Source organism: Dipodomys spectabilis, unplaced genomic scaffold (assembly GCF_019054845.1).
Source record: "Dipodomys spectabilis isolate Male_0828 unplaced genomic scaffold, ASM1905484v1 ptg000024l, whole genome shotgun sequence".
In the NCBI taxonomy this organism is placed as follows: Eukaryota; Metazoa; Chordata; class Mammalia; order Rodentia; family Heteromyidae; genus Dipodomys; species Dipodomys spectabilis.
The window spans coordinates 30,712,961-30,731,505 of record NW_024870701.1 but is presented as its reverse complement, the minus strand read 5'-3'; the positions used below and the strand labels follow the sequence as shown (position 1 = coordinate 30,731,505).

At 40.4% G+C, this 18,545-nt stretch overlaps 1 protein-coding gene across 10 annotated transcripts in view; it reads left to right on the top strand.

The window, feature by feature from the left end:
• Window positions 1-18,545, top strand: part of Tcf4 (transcription factor 4) — a 351,429-nt gene that overhangs the window by 163,704 nt on the left and 169,180 nt on the right. For 9 of the 10 annotated variants that reach the window (XM_042675259.1, XM_042675272.1, XM_042675263.1 and 6 more), the window contains one exon: window positions 15,537-15,601. In XM_042675259.1, the coding sequence (XP_042531193.1) occupies window positions 15,537-15,601 (65 nt within the window). Of the gene's footprint in view, window positions 1-15,536; window positions 15,602-17,389; window positions 17,516-18,545 lie in introns of those variants that run through there. The other variant, XM_042675266.1, reaches the window with a different exon arrangement.

Below are 18,545 nucleotides of genomic sequence, written 5' to 3'. Positions count from 1 at the left end.
AAGATGTGTTCATCATTTTCACCATGAAGCAAAATAACCCATTTTAGAGGTATGTATGCTCTTTAAGATAATGTTCCTCTTTTAGGGGGAGGGTAAGTACTAGGGTTTGAGTGCAATATCTCATGCTTAATAAGCAGTACCCCTTGAGCCATACCCACAGCTTCTTTTATTTAGTTACTTTTTAAATAGGGTCTTGTGTTTATGCATGCACTATCTTGAACTCGGATCCTCCTATTTTGTTCTTCCCACATAGCTGGGCAGACAAGTGTCTATCATCATACTCGGCTAGTGGTTGAGATGGGGTTGTGTGAACTTATTTTGACAGGCTAGCTTAGTTATTCCTCTGATCTATCTCTGCTTTCCAAGTAGCTGGGATTGCAGGCATGAGCCACTCTGCCCCACAAATTAATGTTATTCTTAATTAAGGCAGAAGCTGGTGCATTTGAGGGAAATAGTGACCCTCTAGAGAAATGGAGAGTGGAAATAGTTTAGGGAAATGAGTCTGAGAGCCTTCTCTTTTGGAAAGATCTCTGCATGTTTTTCTTAGTCATTGTGAATTTCATGTTTGCAAACCAGTGTGAGTATCTAAATGGTAATCATTATTGTTTAGGACCTACCCATTATTGTGTGTTTGTACTCACACAGGCACATACACACTCTTTAATTCTCTAGAGAGTATGTCATTTCCAAAATGTGATTTGGACCAGAGCTGTTTGGGCCCTTGGCAGAGACCACTTTTTTAACTTTCAATATAGTTCTTATTGTTCCTCAAGAATTCTTTGGGAGAAATAAGAACAGTTGTTTTCTTTATATGAAGGAATGGTAAAATAGTATACAACAGAATGGTAACTATTTTGTTCATCTTATTTCATCTTCTGCCAAAATATAATATATACCTTGATCAGACCATTAATGTTCTTTATAAAACATTACTCCTAACAACAACTCTTGATTCACATAGAGCTCAGGTGGTGGCCATTTGGGGCACAGCTGTAAGCACTAAGTTCGGTGGAGGGAGTTTTGAGTTCATTTATTCATTTTGTCGATGCTAAGTAGTCCACAGAAGAAATGGGAATACACCTTTATGACTTTTTAGATGATGGTTTAAGATCTTTTTAGACTTCAGAATGGAAACTGAATTCATGTAGGGCCTTATCATGCGTTCTATTTACATGCTCTGAACTGATGACCAGTGTCATTTAGATACTTCAGGGAGCAGGTAGAATGTCTACACTATTGATTCTGAAAGTTCAAAAAAAAATGAGGCTACAGGTCCTCTTTTTCGTAGCACCATTTGGTAAGAAGGGCTAAGACAACTTTTACCTTTCCATTCAGCCAGGAAAGAGCAAAGATAATTGTGGGATATTTTTAGGAAGAAAAGAAAAGAAAAAAGAAGAAGAAGAAGAGGAAGAGGAAGAGGAGGGAGGAGGAAGAGGAAGAGGAGGAAGAGAAAGAAGAAGAAGAAGAAGAGAGATTCTCATCAAAGGGACTGAATTGAAAATTTGGGGCATAGCATTTAAAATTTGTTAAAAAAAATAAAGTAATTCAAAGTAAAGTCTGTAGCCAAACTCCTTAATTGTGATGCATTTGCTGAGTTCTCCTCTCCATCGCCGGGCCTGCTCTGATACCATATGGCCTACCATGGAACATTTAACTTGTCAGATATAATGGATTGGCCTGGAAGCAGATTTTTGCTTTGAGCACTCAGCTCCTTTCTTGCATTTCACTCTCAGCTCCAGGCTGCAGGATGAAGGATTGTCGTGGAAATGCAAAGAAGAGACACACAGTTGATTCCCCTTAAGAGAGTGACCTATATGCCACAGAATTTTACCCACGTAAAGAGGCATTATCCTCGTCACTGGCCTTAGCAGGCTACATGTCAGAATCATTTAAATTTGCCTGGACCTAACAGATTGTGCAAACAGTTCAGAATTGAGTGCTTAGGAATAATAAAACATCATCATTTTAACTTATGCAGAGATGGTTGTAGCCACATCGGTCAAAGGATGTGTATTATTTGTTGTGACCTACACGTAACCTACGCCACCTGGTTTGCAGAGGTATCTGCAAATTAAGTTGATCTTGCAAAGTCTGCAGAGAAGGTCTTAACAAAAATTACCTGGCTCCCTTGTTTTTGTTTGGGGAAGTAGAGGTGAGGTTGAAAACGTCATTTCGATGGATAGGCAAGTGGTGGTTAATTAACCAAGCTTTCCAGCCTGAAATTGAAGTGCAATTTCTCCTTTTCGTCTAACCAGTTGGAAGTTTAAAATTAAACTTCCCATGGATATTTAAATTTTAATCTTGGGAAAGTGAATAACGTAGTATTTGATGATGTTTGTTTTAATTTGGCACTTTTGTGAGATGGTCCTCCCCCCACCCCCAACACACACTCATTTTGTACCATTGTTTCTGAAATCATAAGCTTGGAAAGTACCAGGAGGGATTTGTGACTTTTGCGTTTATAGGAAAACTTCCTTAAATAAGTAAGCAGTGTCCTCTGTACAAGTGTGCGTACACACATAGCTGGAGGTCCTTTTGTCATATAACCAACCTACTGTAAACCCAAGTACCCAGCCTACCACTAACCCATCAATCCTAGCCCAGTGGGAAAACAACTTGTGCATCTCAAGATAACCATAAAATTGTACATATTCAGAGGCAGCAGTGTTGCAAAAGTGAAATAATAGAATTGTATGTGGCATGTGGAGATACATACACAAAGAGATCTTACTTCAAAGAATAATGTACTTTACAAAATATGCATGGAGCTTTAGAAATTTAATATTTATCCTCTAAAAATTCAGGTCTTATGGAGAACTTCTATTGTAGGCCATATCAGTGTATCAACTATATTAGCCTTAAAAACCTCCCTTTTGTACACAGATAATTAAAAACAAAACCAAACCAAACTGCTTTGCAAGAAGCAACCTGGGCATCTCTGTTAAAGTTGTTGTTTAGTAATGATGGACTTGTGTAAGCTTCTTAGAAATCGTAAATTGAGTATCAGTTTTATTATGGCCACCGTGGACAAAATGTGTTACCCCACCCCTCTTTCCAATTTGGTCAGATTTAAGATTGTATTTGTTTGCCCTAGGCAGCTCTGTTGGGGCATGTGCGCCCTCTGCTGGCCACTCATATTGGAACTGACTAGTATGCTGGTTCTTAATTTCTTTTACTTTTCAAGGTTGGGCTGTTTTTTTGTTTGTTTTGTTGCCAGTTTTACACAGTCAAGCATACACAGTGATTATAAAGTTGTCACTTAATATTTTGAGTATGGAAGTTTATGTGAAAATGAATTTCAGGTTCCACTTTTGGTGTGTTACTTTGCTAAATGATCGTCCTGATAGTTCAAATAACATGTAAAGTACATATGCTGTCGTGGTTCTGATATGGTTGATTTTGTACTGGTATTGATCATATTTTTCTAGTTTTCACAATTCCTCTTGGCCTAATTATACTTGAAGAATTATTAGGTTGAGAGTGGAACTTTAAAGTTGACAAAACCATGGAAATACTGAAATGTGACTGGGTATATGTTGCGGAGAGGAAGGCAACCTGAGCAGAGACCTCCTGGCCAGAGTTGATCATTTTCGTTATCTTCTCTGAGAAAAAAGTGCATCTTTACATCATCGTGCCTTTGAAATGCATTCTTTGAGTTGTTTGTAGATTAAATTAAGCAGTGGCTCTCTGCAGACATTGAGAATACAGGTTTGAGTGGAATCCTTTTGGTTTTGATTTGCCTTTCCTTTTTTTTTTTTTTTTTTTTTTTTAACAGAGTGTGAGATGTTAACAAAGCAGATCACTCATGGTCTCTTTGTTCCCAGGTCATAGGACCCAATTATTAGGGGGCAGTTCTGGGGGAGAAGAGCCAGCTTTCCTGTTAGGGCTTGGTGAACATTATCCTGGAATCCTTGTCATGTAGAACAGGACTTTGGAGAAGGAATACATTCTAAAAAACAGATCTCTTTTGTCATACTTCCATTTAATTCACCATAATAATTAAATTTGCATAAGTGATTTCTGTGCATCTCTGAGATGACTTGAATGGATTCATTCAGACTTTGTAGGGATAAGACTGCTCAGAACTTTAAGATTCTCTCCTCTTAGAGTGCAGATTTCTCATAAGCGTGAAAGCCAACTTCGTTAGAAGTTCAAAACCAGCTACTCAAAACATGAAATTATGAAAATGTTTAGAAGCAGAATAAGGAGTAAAATTTCATAGGAATTTTTCTCCCCAATTTTCCATCCTTCCAACTCTAGGTTTCAGTTACTTTAACATTGTTTTGGATCATGCAAGTAGCAGTTTTAATTTATTTTGATGGATGTATCTGTGTGAAATAACTATGAATCACATTCTCATAAATGATTAACCCCCCTTTGCAATCTGTTAAACATTGTCCCGCATGAAGTCTCAGGTATGTTCCTTCTCCGTGCCTTGTTTCTCAGCATTTTAGTTGTCTGAATTCTGAACTCCCTGAGTATAATGTTCACTTTTGACTCTCCATTCTCTAGAACAGAGCATCCAAGGAATACTTATTTCCCTGTGCTGTGCTGTGCTGTGCTGTGCTGTGCTGTGTGTGTGTGTGTGTGTGTGTGTGTGTGTGTGTGTGTGTGTGTCTTTTTTTTTTTCAGTTGTGGTGCTTGAATTCTGGGCCTGGGCACTGTCCTTCAGCTCTTTAGCTCAAGGCGAGTGCTCTACCACTTGAACCACAGCATCACTGCTGGTTTTCTGGTGGTTAATTGGAGATAAGAGTCTCACACACTTTTTTGCCTGGGCTGTCTTTGAACCCCGATCCTCAGATCTCAGCCTCCTGAGTAGCTAGGATTACAGGCGTGAGCCACTGGTGCCCAGTTTGGTCTTTTTTTGCTTTAGGCTAGCATTCTTCCACTTGAGCCAGTCACAGCTCTACTTTTGGCTTTTTACTGCTTCATTGGCGGTAAGTGTCTCATAAATTTTCCTGTCTGGGTTGGCTTTGAACCACAATTCTCAGATCTCAGCCTCCTGAGAGGTGTGTGAGCCACTGGCCCTTACCATGTTTTTTTTTTAGCCTTCCCCCCACCCCACATTTATTCAGATAGTAATCTTTGAAGTTTCGTGATTAGTGTTTAAATGTATATATTTTCTATGGCATATTTTGTTTTCTTGCATACTTTGAATTAGATCGGGCCATTCTCTGCCTGTCTTCTTCCATCCCCTTCTTCTCCCTTTGCTCTGCATCTCACTGTGCTTCTTACCATTCCCTCTTGACCCATTCAGCATATTACACCAGGGCACTCTGATTTGTGTCATGTGACCTGGAACCTCCACCTTCCTTTAACAGTAGCTAGAATCACTAGTCTTTGGACTCTAAGGACTTCGGTCCTGTTTACCTGGCAATTTAGTTGTTAAAAGGTTCATTCTGAAAGTTGGAAGTGGCGCTATGGCACAAGTGGTAGAACACTAGCCTTGATCTGAAGAGCTGAGGGACAGCGCCCAGGCACAGAGTTCAGGCCCCATGACCAGTCCCCCCCGCCCCCCAAAAAAAGGCTCATTCTGTTGAGGTTGATCTTGAAGATTATGCACTGTCACCCACATGTTACTTTTCTTGATGTCTCATGGTTAACCTAAGTCTTCCTGTTCTTTGCTCTGGTGAAGTTCTGAGGTGTGTGTTTTGAATTCTGGAGTATTTCCTCTCAATTTTAGGGCAGAGCATGTTTTGGAAATATAAGCCAATCTTAAACCAGTATTAAATCTAGAGGAATGATGGCCTAATGTATTGCCAGTACGTATGTAATTGACACTTAGGTTGTCTTCTGTCTGGTTTCAGAATGTTACTCAGAAGCCAGGTGTTGGTTGCTCATGAGGAGACTGAAATGTGCAGGATTGTGGTTCAAAGCCAGGTGGGGCAGAAAAGTGTGTGAGATTCCTATCCAGAATAATCAGAGGAAAAGCAAGGATGGAAGTGGGGCTCAAGTACTAGCTGAGCAAGCAAGCCTAGCAAATGGCCCTGAGTTTAAAATCCCAGCATGACACCCCTCCCTCCCAAATACCTTACATATGGGTGTGTGAGCATGCACATATAACATTTAACCTGCACTGTGCATATATACATAGCACACTTGAAGTTCTCATTACCCACTCTCTTCACTTTTCTGTAGCCTTGAATAGGATTAAATTGTAGGTCTCCTTGAAAAGATGGTAATCATGATATTCTCACCAGTTGTAATACCAGTTAGAAAAATCCAGGCTCTTTCCCATGTGCATGGTGCTTGCACTTGTGCTTTGTGCAGAACACTAACATGGAATCTGTGCAGTGCTAATGATGTGAGACCTTTTCTTCTGTTTTCAGTTCCACTTGGCCTTATGCAGAGTTCCAACATTTTTATTTTTTCCTATTACTAGGACTCCAATTGAACCTATCGTTCAAAGAACAGCAAATGGTTTATAGTTACAGGCAATAATTTATAGTGAAATATAATTGTTTAGTTTCTTACAACTTGCCAATAAATTCTGCAAATGTACCCTTCGTTTCTCATAAGTTTCGTACTCATCGGATGATGCTTCTCAACTGCATTTGTCCAGAAATATCATAGATGTTTCCTACCATGAGAGAAGACTAAACTTTCAGACTCACTGTGGACTTGATATGCCTCTGCAGAGTGTAGGCAGGGAAGGATGGATGGATAGATGGATAGATGGATGGATGGATGGATGGGTAATGGATGGATGGATGGATGGATGGATACTGGATGGATGGATGGATGGATGGATGGTTAATGGATGGATGGATACTGGATAGATATAGGCCCTTTAAGTTCATAGCCAAGGAAGGTTCCTGGACTTTACCTTGATTCCTGAAAGTGACTCTACTTTTTAGGTACAGTGGAGAGTGAGTGTCCTCACGGGTATCATAACAGGGAATAAATGGTCACAACACTCTAGGGATGAGGACATTGTTATTTATCAGAGGAATTCAAAACAAGGAGTTTTCCTTAATGGAGACAGGCAAATGTGAAGGCCTTCCTATGAGAGAGAGGTTTCTCTAGCGCATGAAATGTAGGTGTCAGAAAGGGCCTTAGATGTCCAAACTTGCTTGTCTTTATTAGATCTACTTGTATAGCTTGGATCAAGTAGAGATTTCCTTTTGTTATCTAGCAGGTTGCTAGATCTCTTGGAACTTTATCTATGAAAACCTTACAGAACTGGGCCTATCACTTCAATTGAGGTGTGTGAGAAGAAACATTGGGGTTTTAGTTATGAATACAAAATAAAAAGGAAATGTTGGACCCTGGTCCACTGCATTTCAGTACCATGGAGCCCAAAGTTTCCAAGACAAGTCTTACTAATGACTCTCCTGAAATGCAAGATTTCTAAGCTAAAGATTGAATCTGTGGGTTTTCCTTTTACACACATTTGAGTCTTCCCTTCTGTTTAAGAGCATAACAAAAATACTTATTTTTGCTTGATCTTTAGACCTGTATTGCAAGATAACACATTTCTTACTTGTATATGAAAAGTTACTGTATTTTAATTTAAAAATCCTTTCAAATATGCACACTGTTTCTTCCAAGACCCCACATGTCCCCAATTCCTTCGTGCTTTGCTGTCATCACCAACTGGGACGTACTAGAAACCTAAGTCAGAGGACGGGGCACAGTAGATGCATTGCTCACACAAAGCCAGTGGCAGGTTCCTCATTAGAAGTGAGTCCCTTAGTCCTTTGGGTCTCTAGGGGACTCTTGTATAAATTGCTGATTCAGAAAATCATTACGTTGGTGCTTCAAGTGGTACTTTAGTGGCCTTAAGGAGTTATGTGACACACCTCCCCAAACAGCTAAGTTATCCCTATGATTATGTTGATTAATTGCACACTCTGTGGAATTAATGTTATTTTCAGTGAAAGATTTTTTTCCTGCATTTGGAAAATAAAGCATAAAAGTCATGGGCTTTAATTTGATAATGTGTGCGCTTCTTAAGCAAGACGCTGAATGAGAGGGTTCTTTGGGTTGTTATTGGTGTGGGCCAGGGGATTCCTGAGGCAATATTTTCATTATGCACCGAGAAGGTAGTTTTATGATGTAGCAGGGTTTATCCATTTAGGCATTTCATTTGTCCAAGGACAGGAGAACTCTTTTGACTTTATGAATTGAGCAAAGATTACTTGTAGGGAGGGCAGCAGGGGTATGATGATGAGTGAGATCATGTTTTGCCATCACACATGTAGGGAGAGTGTATGGTCACACATGTTTTCAGTCATACACGTAGAGCAATCATACAATCACACATTTACGTTTATATGTGTAGAGTGATTTATGATCATGCATACTTGTGGTCATACACATAGAAGGATTGTACAGTGACACATGTCTGCGATCATGCATGTAGAGTGATTGCATGATCACACATGTGGATGATCACACATGCGGAATATACTGACAGTGATGGTGCTTGTAGAGAATGGCTTATGGACTGTAATTGGACGCTTCTGTTGTGCCTTCCTTTTCTGGAACCTCTTTGACCTCGCTTAAACCAGCCAGCACCCCTCTCTTCACTCACGTGGCATCAGCTAAGAGGGACCAAAACCCCAAAGAGTTTCCTGGAAGGCTGGTCTGCAGCAATTGAAGTCAAATTACTTTTCACACGGTAGAATGTTGTGCACATGTTCAGGGCTTTAGGAGAATTGAATGTAGATCCTGAGCTGGGGGTGGTCTCCTTAGGAAAGAATGGTGCTGCAAATTTTCAGTGCATGTGGAATTATAATATAAACAATGCCAAGGTGCCTAGATATGGTGAGGTGAGTCAGTCATAAGATACTGCAGAAGCCCTCATTTCCAAGGAGGCCATACTTACAGATGGCTGTCAAATGTCCTGTTTTGTGTCTGAGTGGGTTAATGCTAGTCTCTTCTGGGAAAATGGAGGCCCTCCAGTGCTCTGTTATCCCCTGCTACATGCAAGCCACTTGCCTTGTCACCTCCCCCCTCCCCTATTTTTTTTTACTGTTCCTCAGTTTGGAAAGAAGAGGTAGAAGATGATGTCCCAAGAAGAAGAGGATTGTTGGATAGCTAGTTTATTGTAATTCCTCTAGTATAGAGTTTATTTTAAATTTGGAGTTCTAATTGCCTGTAGATGGAGACTGACTTGTTCAGGTGTAGAAAGATTGTGTAGGAGACAGCCAGCTCTCTTCTCTGAAATTTTGGACATGAGAAGAATTGCCTCAACTTCTGCTGAAACCCAGATTGTCATCTCTGTACTGGGATCCAGGGTATTCAGTTAGTGAGAACGGTAAAGATTACCAGGCTGCTCACGGATTTCTAAAAGAAAGATACACCAATGTCATCACATAGTCAACATGTTTTTAGGCCATCTCAAATAAGATAAAACAAAAATTTTGAGTTAGTTCAAGCACGTAGTTAGCTCATGTGTTAATTCTATGTATATAGTGAGAATTTTTTTTTTTTTTGTGATAGCTGTTACTATCATTTGTCAGTTTGAGTAGTAATAGACAAAAGGAAAGAAGGAAGTATGTGTATTCAAATAAGTTTAGGAAACTGCTAAATATAAAATTTGTTATAGGACTTAGAGCCTTTAACATGCTCAGATTTGAGGTACTTTTTGGGGTGAAGGTTACAGATAACTTGTAATATTTCTGAGATCCTTTAATTAGTGTCCCATTTGATTTCAGAAATCTGCTGTGAGATTTCATTCCCGTGGAATACACTGGTGAGCCACCACGCTGGGTTGCCTATATTATAACTACATTTCTACTTGCATTATTTTTTTGTGTGCATCTTAATGCACAGTTATAGCCTTCACATAGGGAACGTGCAGAATTGCTGTTATCTGCCATGTTTTTGTTAATTACTTGCTCTGCGTTAACGTGGGGAAGGTGGCAGTTAATTGTGAGACGTCACAGGTTCTGTGTACATCATTTGTACAGCTATAGAGTACCTAGAGACCTTTTAAGAATAAAACACCATGTAAATGTAAATTATCACCGCCTATAAGACACTTTCATTAATTTCATATCAAATTCATGAGTGTTTTGAGCTCTGGGATTCGAGAAGTCTTCAGTATTAGCCTTTAGTGTACTTGTACAGTTCTCCTCCCAGAGTTTAAAGAGCAATAGTCGAACAGACAGAACGGTCTTGATAAGCGCCCGCCTATTACAGTTTGAGCTCTGGCCTGTCACTGAAACCTGTGCAGCCTAAGGGCAGTTTTCCACACCTCAGTTTCCTCATCTGGCAAATGGTGTCCATGGTACCTGCTTGTAGGTATGTGGTATGGAGTGAGAAAATCAGTGCTCAGCATCCCTGGTTGAAGTGAGTCCTACTTGATAAGGACCAGCTCTACCTATCTGGGCAGAGGATGAAGAGACAGCCAAAGATGAAAGGACCTGAAGTAATCCCCTGGGGATATTCTCCACAGCCCTACAACTTCCAGTTACTGTTTAATGAAGGAGTCCTTTCAATGCAGAGTTCCCCCCCCCCCAAAAAAAAGGAACTAATAAGGTTGCAGAGGTGGGTTGGTTGGGGCTGGAGCTGGGGACAGAAATGTGTTCTGAAACAAACGTGTTTATGAAGAGTTCCTAGTCTGATGCCAGGGAACAAAAGGCTCATTCTTCAATTCCCAGAATGAGGATTAGCAGTGAAGCAGCCTAGCTGGGTGTATTGTACTACAGCATCAGATAATTTTTCATCAAGGCTGTTCACAGGATGCTCTGCTTTACCATCCAGGTGTGTCTGTTCCAATGGTGGGCAAAAGTGTACTATTGCTTTATCATCGTTAACATGGCCTTTTCCCAGTGGAAACCCTCACTGGACCCAGTTATTATTCTCCTGGCCCACCACCAGAGGGATGGCCTGTATTCCATTACTCTCAGGAGTTGAGTCTTTAGACAAGTTGCTCTTGTCTGTCTTTGCTCTTTCATGTGGCTTTGAGCTGTCTCTAGGTGCAGGCACAGTAATATTCCCAGGCTGATTCTTTCTGGAAACATCTCACCAAATAGAATGAGTTTATGAAATCATTTTTTCCATTGTGTAATATTTTCATTGCCATCACAACCACAGGGGTAACCTGAAGAAAAATGGGAAAATTGGCAAGAAAAATTGGAAGTCAAAGAGCAAATAACAAAAGAATATGAAAATAACGAATTTGGCTTCTCAAGACATTTGTTAAGCAGACTCCTCCATGAATAATAATAATAAAAAAACCCAAACCCAAATTTTCCTTCTACTTCTTGGGACAGAATGATGAAAGAATGTCAAATAGATGAGCAAAAATGATGGGCCTTAAAATATAAGCTTCTGGTATTTTTCTGCTTGGGGTTTTTGTTTTTTGTTTTTTTGTCTTAAAGAGGCAGAAGACTCAGGTGAATTTTTTATTGCTTGTCATTTGGTGCCGTTTGAAATAATCGGATTTAAATATAGACTCTAGCCATACGATGGGTTCAAATTGGACAAAACCTATGTTGACTTTCTGGGTTGTTTGCTCACTGTAGATGCCAACTTGTTCCTGTTGGTCTCCTTTGTCTCCTGAAGGATTGATTGACGGGTGCTGTGTCTGCTCATTTCCAGCGATTTTTCTTGTTTAATGAAAAAAAAAATTGTGACATGGAATTACATGTTCCCTGTATGCATCATTTCTGCAGGAGAAAGTTGTTTAGCCAATATGTCGACTTCACTTTCTTTTGCCCCCTCTTTTGCTTTCATTCAGCCCTCTGTGTACGGGATTAGTTCACATCATGCGTCTCATGCCCGGAATTCGTCACCAAGCAGCAAAATTTAACATTTGGTCCTTTGAGGTATACGAATGAATCAAATGCCTGGCAGGATTTGTTTCTGGAGTGTGTATGTCAGCATCCCCTTCCCTTCCCCCCTGGCTCCTAGGCCATACAACAACTAAGGTGACAAAGGGGTACTTGGGAGTTTTTTTTTTTTAAAATATAGACCACAGTACTCCATGCAGTAAAAGACTTGGGGGATTAATGCTACCCTTATGCCTCTTTTGAGTAGCTTTAGCCATGGGGCTTGGCACTGCCACCATTGTCTTTGTGCCAAAGAAATATCCGCAGCGGCTGTCGCGTTGTAGTACTAGAGGGGTGTCTCGAAGATTCTGCAGCGAGCTCTCCGGGTTTCTTCACCGCTGCGATCATGTCTTTGAAATATTGGGAAAATAGAATCTTTCCCTGTATCAAAGCGTCTGTGGTGGTGGTAGTGGTGGTGGTGGTCGTGGTAGAGGTGGTTGGAGGAGGGGGAGGAGGAGGTAAACTGCCAGGAATGGAGACTGGAGGAAAAGAAGCTGACTGAGCCAGCTAGTTGGTGTAAGTGACAAATCCAGGCCCACCATAGAGGACAGGCAGGTATTAGCTTTTGTCCCTGCACACAAGATCGTTCCTGAAGGGTCCTGATCACACCAGAGTCTTAGCACTCTCCGAGGTGGCGGGGGAGGTGGTGGGGTGGGGGTGGGGGAATGTTCTCTGAAACAAAATGCACCAGTGAATTATAATCAGAAAAACTGAACAAGGAGACCGTAATATATTTTATAATAGTTATTTTTCTAAAACAAAACAAAACAAAAAGGTTTTAAAACATTTTATTTTCTGGATCTTGAGGTGTCATTTTAAAATGGCTGCTTTTTTTTTTTTTTTAAGCATTTCAAATAAATGATGAGGCCTAAAAGGAAAAATGACAAAAAAAAATCTGACACGTAAGGAGACACTTGTGTGTTTTATCCACAATCCCGGATTATTTTGCTCCCAGAACAGGGGCTAGGGCTCTTGAGGGTAGATTTATAGTTGAATTTGGGAACAAAAAGCTGTAATAAAGTTAAAGGCTTACACTATCAGGATGAAATGTGTTCACTCACAATCTCTAGAGCAATCTATTTGATGGTAAAAGTGGATGTTCTCGATGAAATCTTCACAAGGAGCATAATCCTTGGCGGGGGGTGGGGGGGGGTGAGGTAGGGGGGGAAGGAGGGGAAAAAAAAAAAGTCCACCTCCCAGACTCCTGCTGGCTGTGTGCTGCCTCTTCGGTACCTCACAGACTTCGACAGAGTCCTGGACCAGTGCCCACTGATGTCATGGAAACACTCAAATTACTGAGAATGATTCATGTCTATGCTGGTCTCTCATCCTCCCCCACACAAACACGAGGAGATTTTTAACCCTGACAACTTGTAATTTGCAGTGGGTTTATTTTTGTATCTGGATAAATATTTTTTAACAAGCAAAATTGAGATTAAGCAGTCTGTATCTGATATGATAGTAAAGAACGCTGGGCCCATGCCTGTAGCCAAGAGGACTCGGCGAACTCGGCGATGTGCATTCATATTCTTCTTCTCTCTCCCACTGCCTCTCCCTTTCCACCGTCTTGCTCTTTCTATTCCATTCTTCCTCTTGTCTTCCACTCCCCCCCCTTTCCTATTTGCATTGACCTTCTTTTCTGGCTTTACAAAATAATAGAAGAAATCAGCCCCTTGTATGTGTACGAAGTAAGCCAAATCCCACTAGGAAAACTCATCTCTCCAATTCTCTGCATTGGGAAAGAGAATTGGGAAAGAGTTGGGAAAATGTCTTATAGCAATCATCTCTCCAGTAATTTCTTCTGTAGTAAAAGAAAACCCATCATGACCTTTCTTCCTCAAAACTATAGTTTACAATTCACTATTTAGAACTCACTCAAACACAACATAAGGCATTCAGTTTCCTATTGTAAAAAAAAAAAAAAAATCGAAGCAATTCTGTTTCATTCTTCTTTCTCACGGCCTGCTTGTCTGTGGTTGCACAGTGAATATTATGTCAATGGAGTATGCTGTGGTGGCACTGAGGAGATTTTAGAAGTCAGAGCTTAAAGGGATAGACATGCATCACTTGATAGGGCTCATCAAGGTTGAGCCTTTTCTGTTAGCAGTATTTATAAAGTACAGATAAAGGATAGGAGTAGCTTTATCTTGTCTTCCACAGATGAGTAAGAGTGGGTCTATGGCCATTGCGGACAGGTAAACACTCCTCATTTTCCATGTACAATCACATGCAGCGGGAGCTACCTCAGATCTCCCGTGATGGACAGTGTGTGTGATCAGGTCTTGTTTCACTGGAATTGAAAGTGATATAAGCATTGATTTTATACTTTACACAGAACAGGGTGTCAGAAATGAAGGTGGTATTCTCCAAGTTTGAGATCCAATCATATCAGTAGAAAAGTTAATAATGGGGAAGGAGAGAGGAGATATTAAGGCTCAGTTGTGTAGCTCTCTTTAAAACATCCCCTTCTGTTTGTGTGTGTGTGTGTGTGTGTGTGTGTGTAGTGTCTTAGATACAGAGTATGCTTTGGGCTAGATAGAAAGATCTCTGAAAGATACCTTATATTATTGTCTGCTATCAATGAAACATATTCTTAATAGCATTGCCATTGAACTGGAATATCAAGAGAATAATATTACATCTAGCATCTGTGTTATTGAGGGTTGGGAAGGAAAATTTAGGGGTTGTAAACTTGAAAAGGATATCAGCTCAGCCCTTTAAAATGTAAGTTTTGAATTTGCACACTGGGAGAAAGCAAGGTATGATCCTGTGTGGGAAGTTTAGTGCACCTCGACACTCTTAAACCCATCCTTCACCCGGGGGTTAGGTCCTGACTACTTTGCTGCCTCCATAAACCTCTGCCATTCCTGCTATGGCCAACACTCCATACACCACCAGCTGGCCTCGACTGCTTAGATCTCTTGTAATGTGGTTTCATTATCTGCTCTGCTGATTATTAAGGCAAAACAAACTCTAGAAACAAATGAGCTACCTTGGTTTTATCCATGAACGTGGTTAAAAAGCATCGGAGGTCCTATACAATGTATAGAGCTCTGTCTACTAATAACCTATGTGTCAGAATTGGAATATGGTGTTCCCATTTCCCAGTTCCCTGGGCTTGCTCGGTCTACTGGTGGAATCTGAACTCGGGTTCAGTGTGGGGCGATTTTTCAAAAAGCCCCTTCCTCCTAAACATAAACGCTATCGTCATCATGATCATGATGAGATATTTTCTCCTGGGAAAGGGAGTTTTTAAAGAAAGAGAGAAAGAGACTCAGAATTTTGAATAGTTTCTTTTCTAAATTCACCATCTGGAGAGCTTGTGATTGATTAGCTTTGGCCTCCGCATTAAGTGTCAATATAATCAATGGGAATTACTAGGCTAGGGTCATTACATAGATAATTTGCCGGCTGTGTAAATAAAATTGAAATTGTTTAAATTTTGGGAGAGAGAAAGAAAGTGAAAATAAGGAGTGACAATTTGTTTGTTAAGAGAGTGGAGACCATTGGAATGACAGTTTTTGGAAGTGTGGAGCAGTTTGGCTAAGAATAGGAATGAAGGATATTTTTTTTCCAGTTTATCATCGCCAGAGTGAGGAAGTGCTTTCCTCTCTCTTGCTTGCATACATTGTCAGCCGTGCCTACTTTACGTATGTAAACATCGGAAGAGAAGTAAAGATGCCTGTTACCTGCAGTAGAGGTTTTTGAACAGGAAAAGCCTGATTTATGTTGTTTTGTTGTTTCTCTTGGCAGGTAAAACAGAAAGGGGTTCCTACTCATCTTATGGGAGAGAATCAAACTTACAAGGTTGCCACCAGGTAAGTGCGGCTCCAGTAAGGGGGAGGAGGTGAGAGAGTGGACTTGATGGACCAACGAATTTTGCTGATTTGATTAAGTTAGGTGTTTTCAACTGTTTTTCTGAAGTGCACAGAGAGTCTGCTGATAACTGTTTCAAAACCATGCAATAATCCTAAACTAAGAACTAATAAACACCTCCTCTGTAGTTTTCTGTTGGGTCAGAGCTATATCCCTGGCTCGTTTGTTTTTATTTCATGTATTTTTAAAAATTTATCAGCTTGTACCAGCGATACTGTTTGTAAGCCAGCAATGTCGGTTGAAGTGGCTATCAAAAAGAGTTTATTTGCAATTAAGAACTTAGGAATTTTGTACACAGAAAATGCTTTGTGAAGCTGTGTGTCAGACTCCGGGTTCGGGTGGCTGTGGCCCTAAATTATAGTTTTCATAGGGGTGTATGATGTTGTGTGAAAACATGGTGGTAGTAAGGGATAAAAATGTCTGTGGAAATATGATTTGTTGTCCCTTTTTTGTTTCTGAATTGTTTTTGGCTGGAAGTCAAGGCCAGCAGGCTAACAGCAAAGCCGTCTCGGGGGAATCATGCGTGAGCTAGAAAAATAAGAGTACTTTAATTAAATAATAAAATGCCAGAGTAATACAGAGGTGTGGGATGTCCAAATGTGTGTTTGTACCTTGGTACTCTCTGCATTTCTTCTATCTTTTTAATTCCCTGGAGAGAACGGATGTAAAAATGCTGCTATTTATAGGCAAAGGTGGAAACTTTATTTCAAGACAAGCGGAATTTTTATAGATGTTTTCCTTTTATTCCAACCTCAGTATTGATCATATATTTAAAATGTCTCTTCTCTGTCTCTGTCTCTTAAAGAACCTGTGTTGGTTGCAAGAACATGAATGTCTTACTTTGGAAAAATGGATACTATTGAATAGTACCCTTTAATATTCAAAGTTTTCTTGTTCTACAGTAGTGTATGCATGTTCTTTTTTTGTGTGTATGCTGGAAAATGTATGCTCTCTCTTTTTATCTCTCTGGCCTTCTAAGTTTCTTTAATGGTATGGGGAAAAAATCAATTGGGTATTATTAAAATAGCCTATTTAATACATCCCTGGAAAATAGAAGCACACATGCGCTTTAGCAATGAAACTGAGCCTGTGAAGGAGGAGTTTTTTACGGATCTGTCATCTATCATGAAAGGTGGAATTCTGGTGGGTTGGCTTCTTAATTTTTTTTCCCTCTGTATACATTTGCATTTTTAAAGTTGACTCCTTTGGCCCAGTTACCAATGCAGTCATATTCCACATCTGAAAGATGTTGTTGGGATGAGATGAGCCGTGCTTGGTGAGAACTCCTGCCGGAGAGCAGTTCATGGCAGTTTGTTTGGAAAGAATTGTGCAGGAAAGAAATTTACAGCCATTCCAGTGCAGCGGAAACATCTTTGGAATGTGAGTGCACATGTTCGGGGCAGATAGCCTGGCCGCCGAGCCTCTCAATGCTGGGTCTCTGGTGTAAAGCTCTGAATTCCTACAGAAGAGCCGGTTCCTGTGGCTCTGGTTTCTGAGGGTCAAGGCGGAGGTCACTGGAGTTTGGGGGGAGAAGAAAGTTGACAACATCCTTCCTTTTTTGCAGATGGTCATGGCAGAGGTCTCTGTTTGTGCTGGGCCCCTTTGGCTGGTCATTGAGGGAACAGGCTTCCTCTCCCCTGGATCCTTTCTTACTAATAGGAATTGGCGTGATTCCTCACAGACACAAAGATTTCCTCTGCTGAGTAAGCGTGAGGCCCCTTAACTTGTGAAAGCATCATCCAGACCGTGTGAGTCTTGTCTGTGTGAGCAGAACGCAGACCCTCCTCCCTCCGTCTGTGGGCAATCCTTCCCTCGGGTGAAACTCGAGTTAATTTCCCTCCCCCCCCAAACACAAGGTGAGAAGCGGAGAGGGCAGAGGGGGGATTGCAAGGTGGCTGATTGGCATGTGATGGTTGATTTTTCTGGGCCTTGGGAGGTTCGTTTTTGAGTCGTTCCTATACAGAAAAATGCTTTTGTAGATGGGGAGATGGCTACATCTGCTTTTCTTTAAAAAAAAAAAAAAGCTTTCAGACTGTAGTTGGGGAGTGTGGAGCCCCCTCATTATTATTTCTGCTTTTATGGTTGCAAGAACGACTCTTTCTCTGCCTAGCATGGTCTCGGCAGAATCCGTAAACATTTAGGACGATTACTTAAGGATAATAATAGATAAATGTTTGAAATTCCCCGCTTAGGAAAGGGTAGGGCTTGAGAATGAGAGGTGGCCATAGTGTGAACTTGTGCTTTCTGTGAAATTTGAGAATAGAACAGACTAGAGTCTTTCAGAGAATCAGTTTCTCTGGAGCTGCATTGTTTCTTTGAATCCCTGTCTGCTAGAACAGCTATACAAACCGAAAAAAAAAAAAAAAAAAAGGAAAAAGAAAGGCAAAATCCTGGTGTCTTGGGCTTCAAGTCTAAATAGCAGATCACAGCTGAAATGGTATCCTACTTTGTGACAAGGTGAGTAACACTTGGGGAGGCGGGTAATTTGTTTTCTCCTCTTTGCTACATTATTAAGATGCTGGACAAAAACCTTTAGATGTGAGCCCTCAGGAGCTCCAAATCTGCTTTTTTAAAATGATAATGATGTGTCCTATGGACTTCAATGGATGAGCGATGTTTTATAGGAATATACTTATTCTAGTCCCATTGGTTTTTTGGTCTGGTGTAGAAAATTAGTGATGATAAGCAACAGGTAGTAAAAACACTGTCCTAGAGTTTATTATATGAGATAGATACTCTTTCAAAAGCATATGAGGTTAAAATATATATTCCCACCATTGTGTTTTATGTAGGGATTTAGTATTACTGTAATAGTGATAGATACATGACATCTTAAAAAAATGGATATTTTATCAGGGGAAAAAGCTGACAGGTTCTTTATTAACA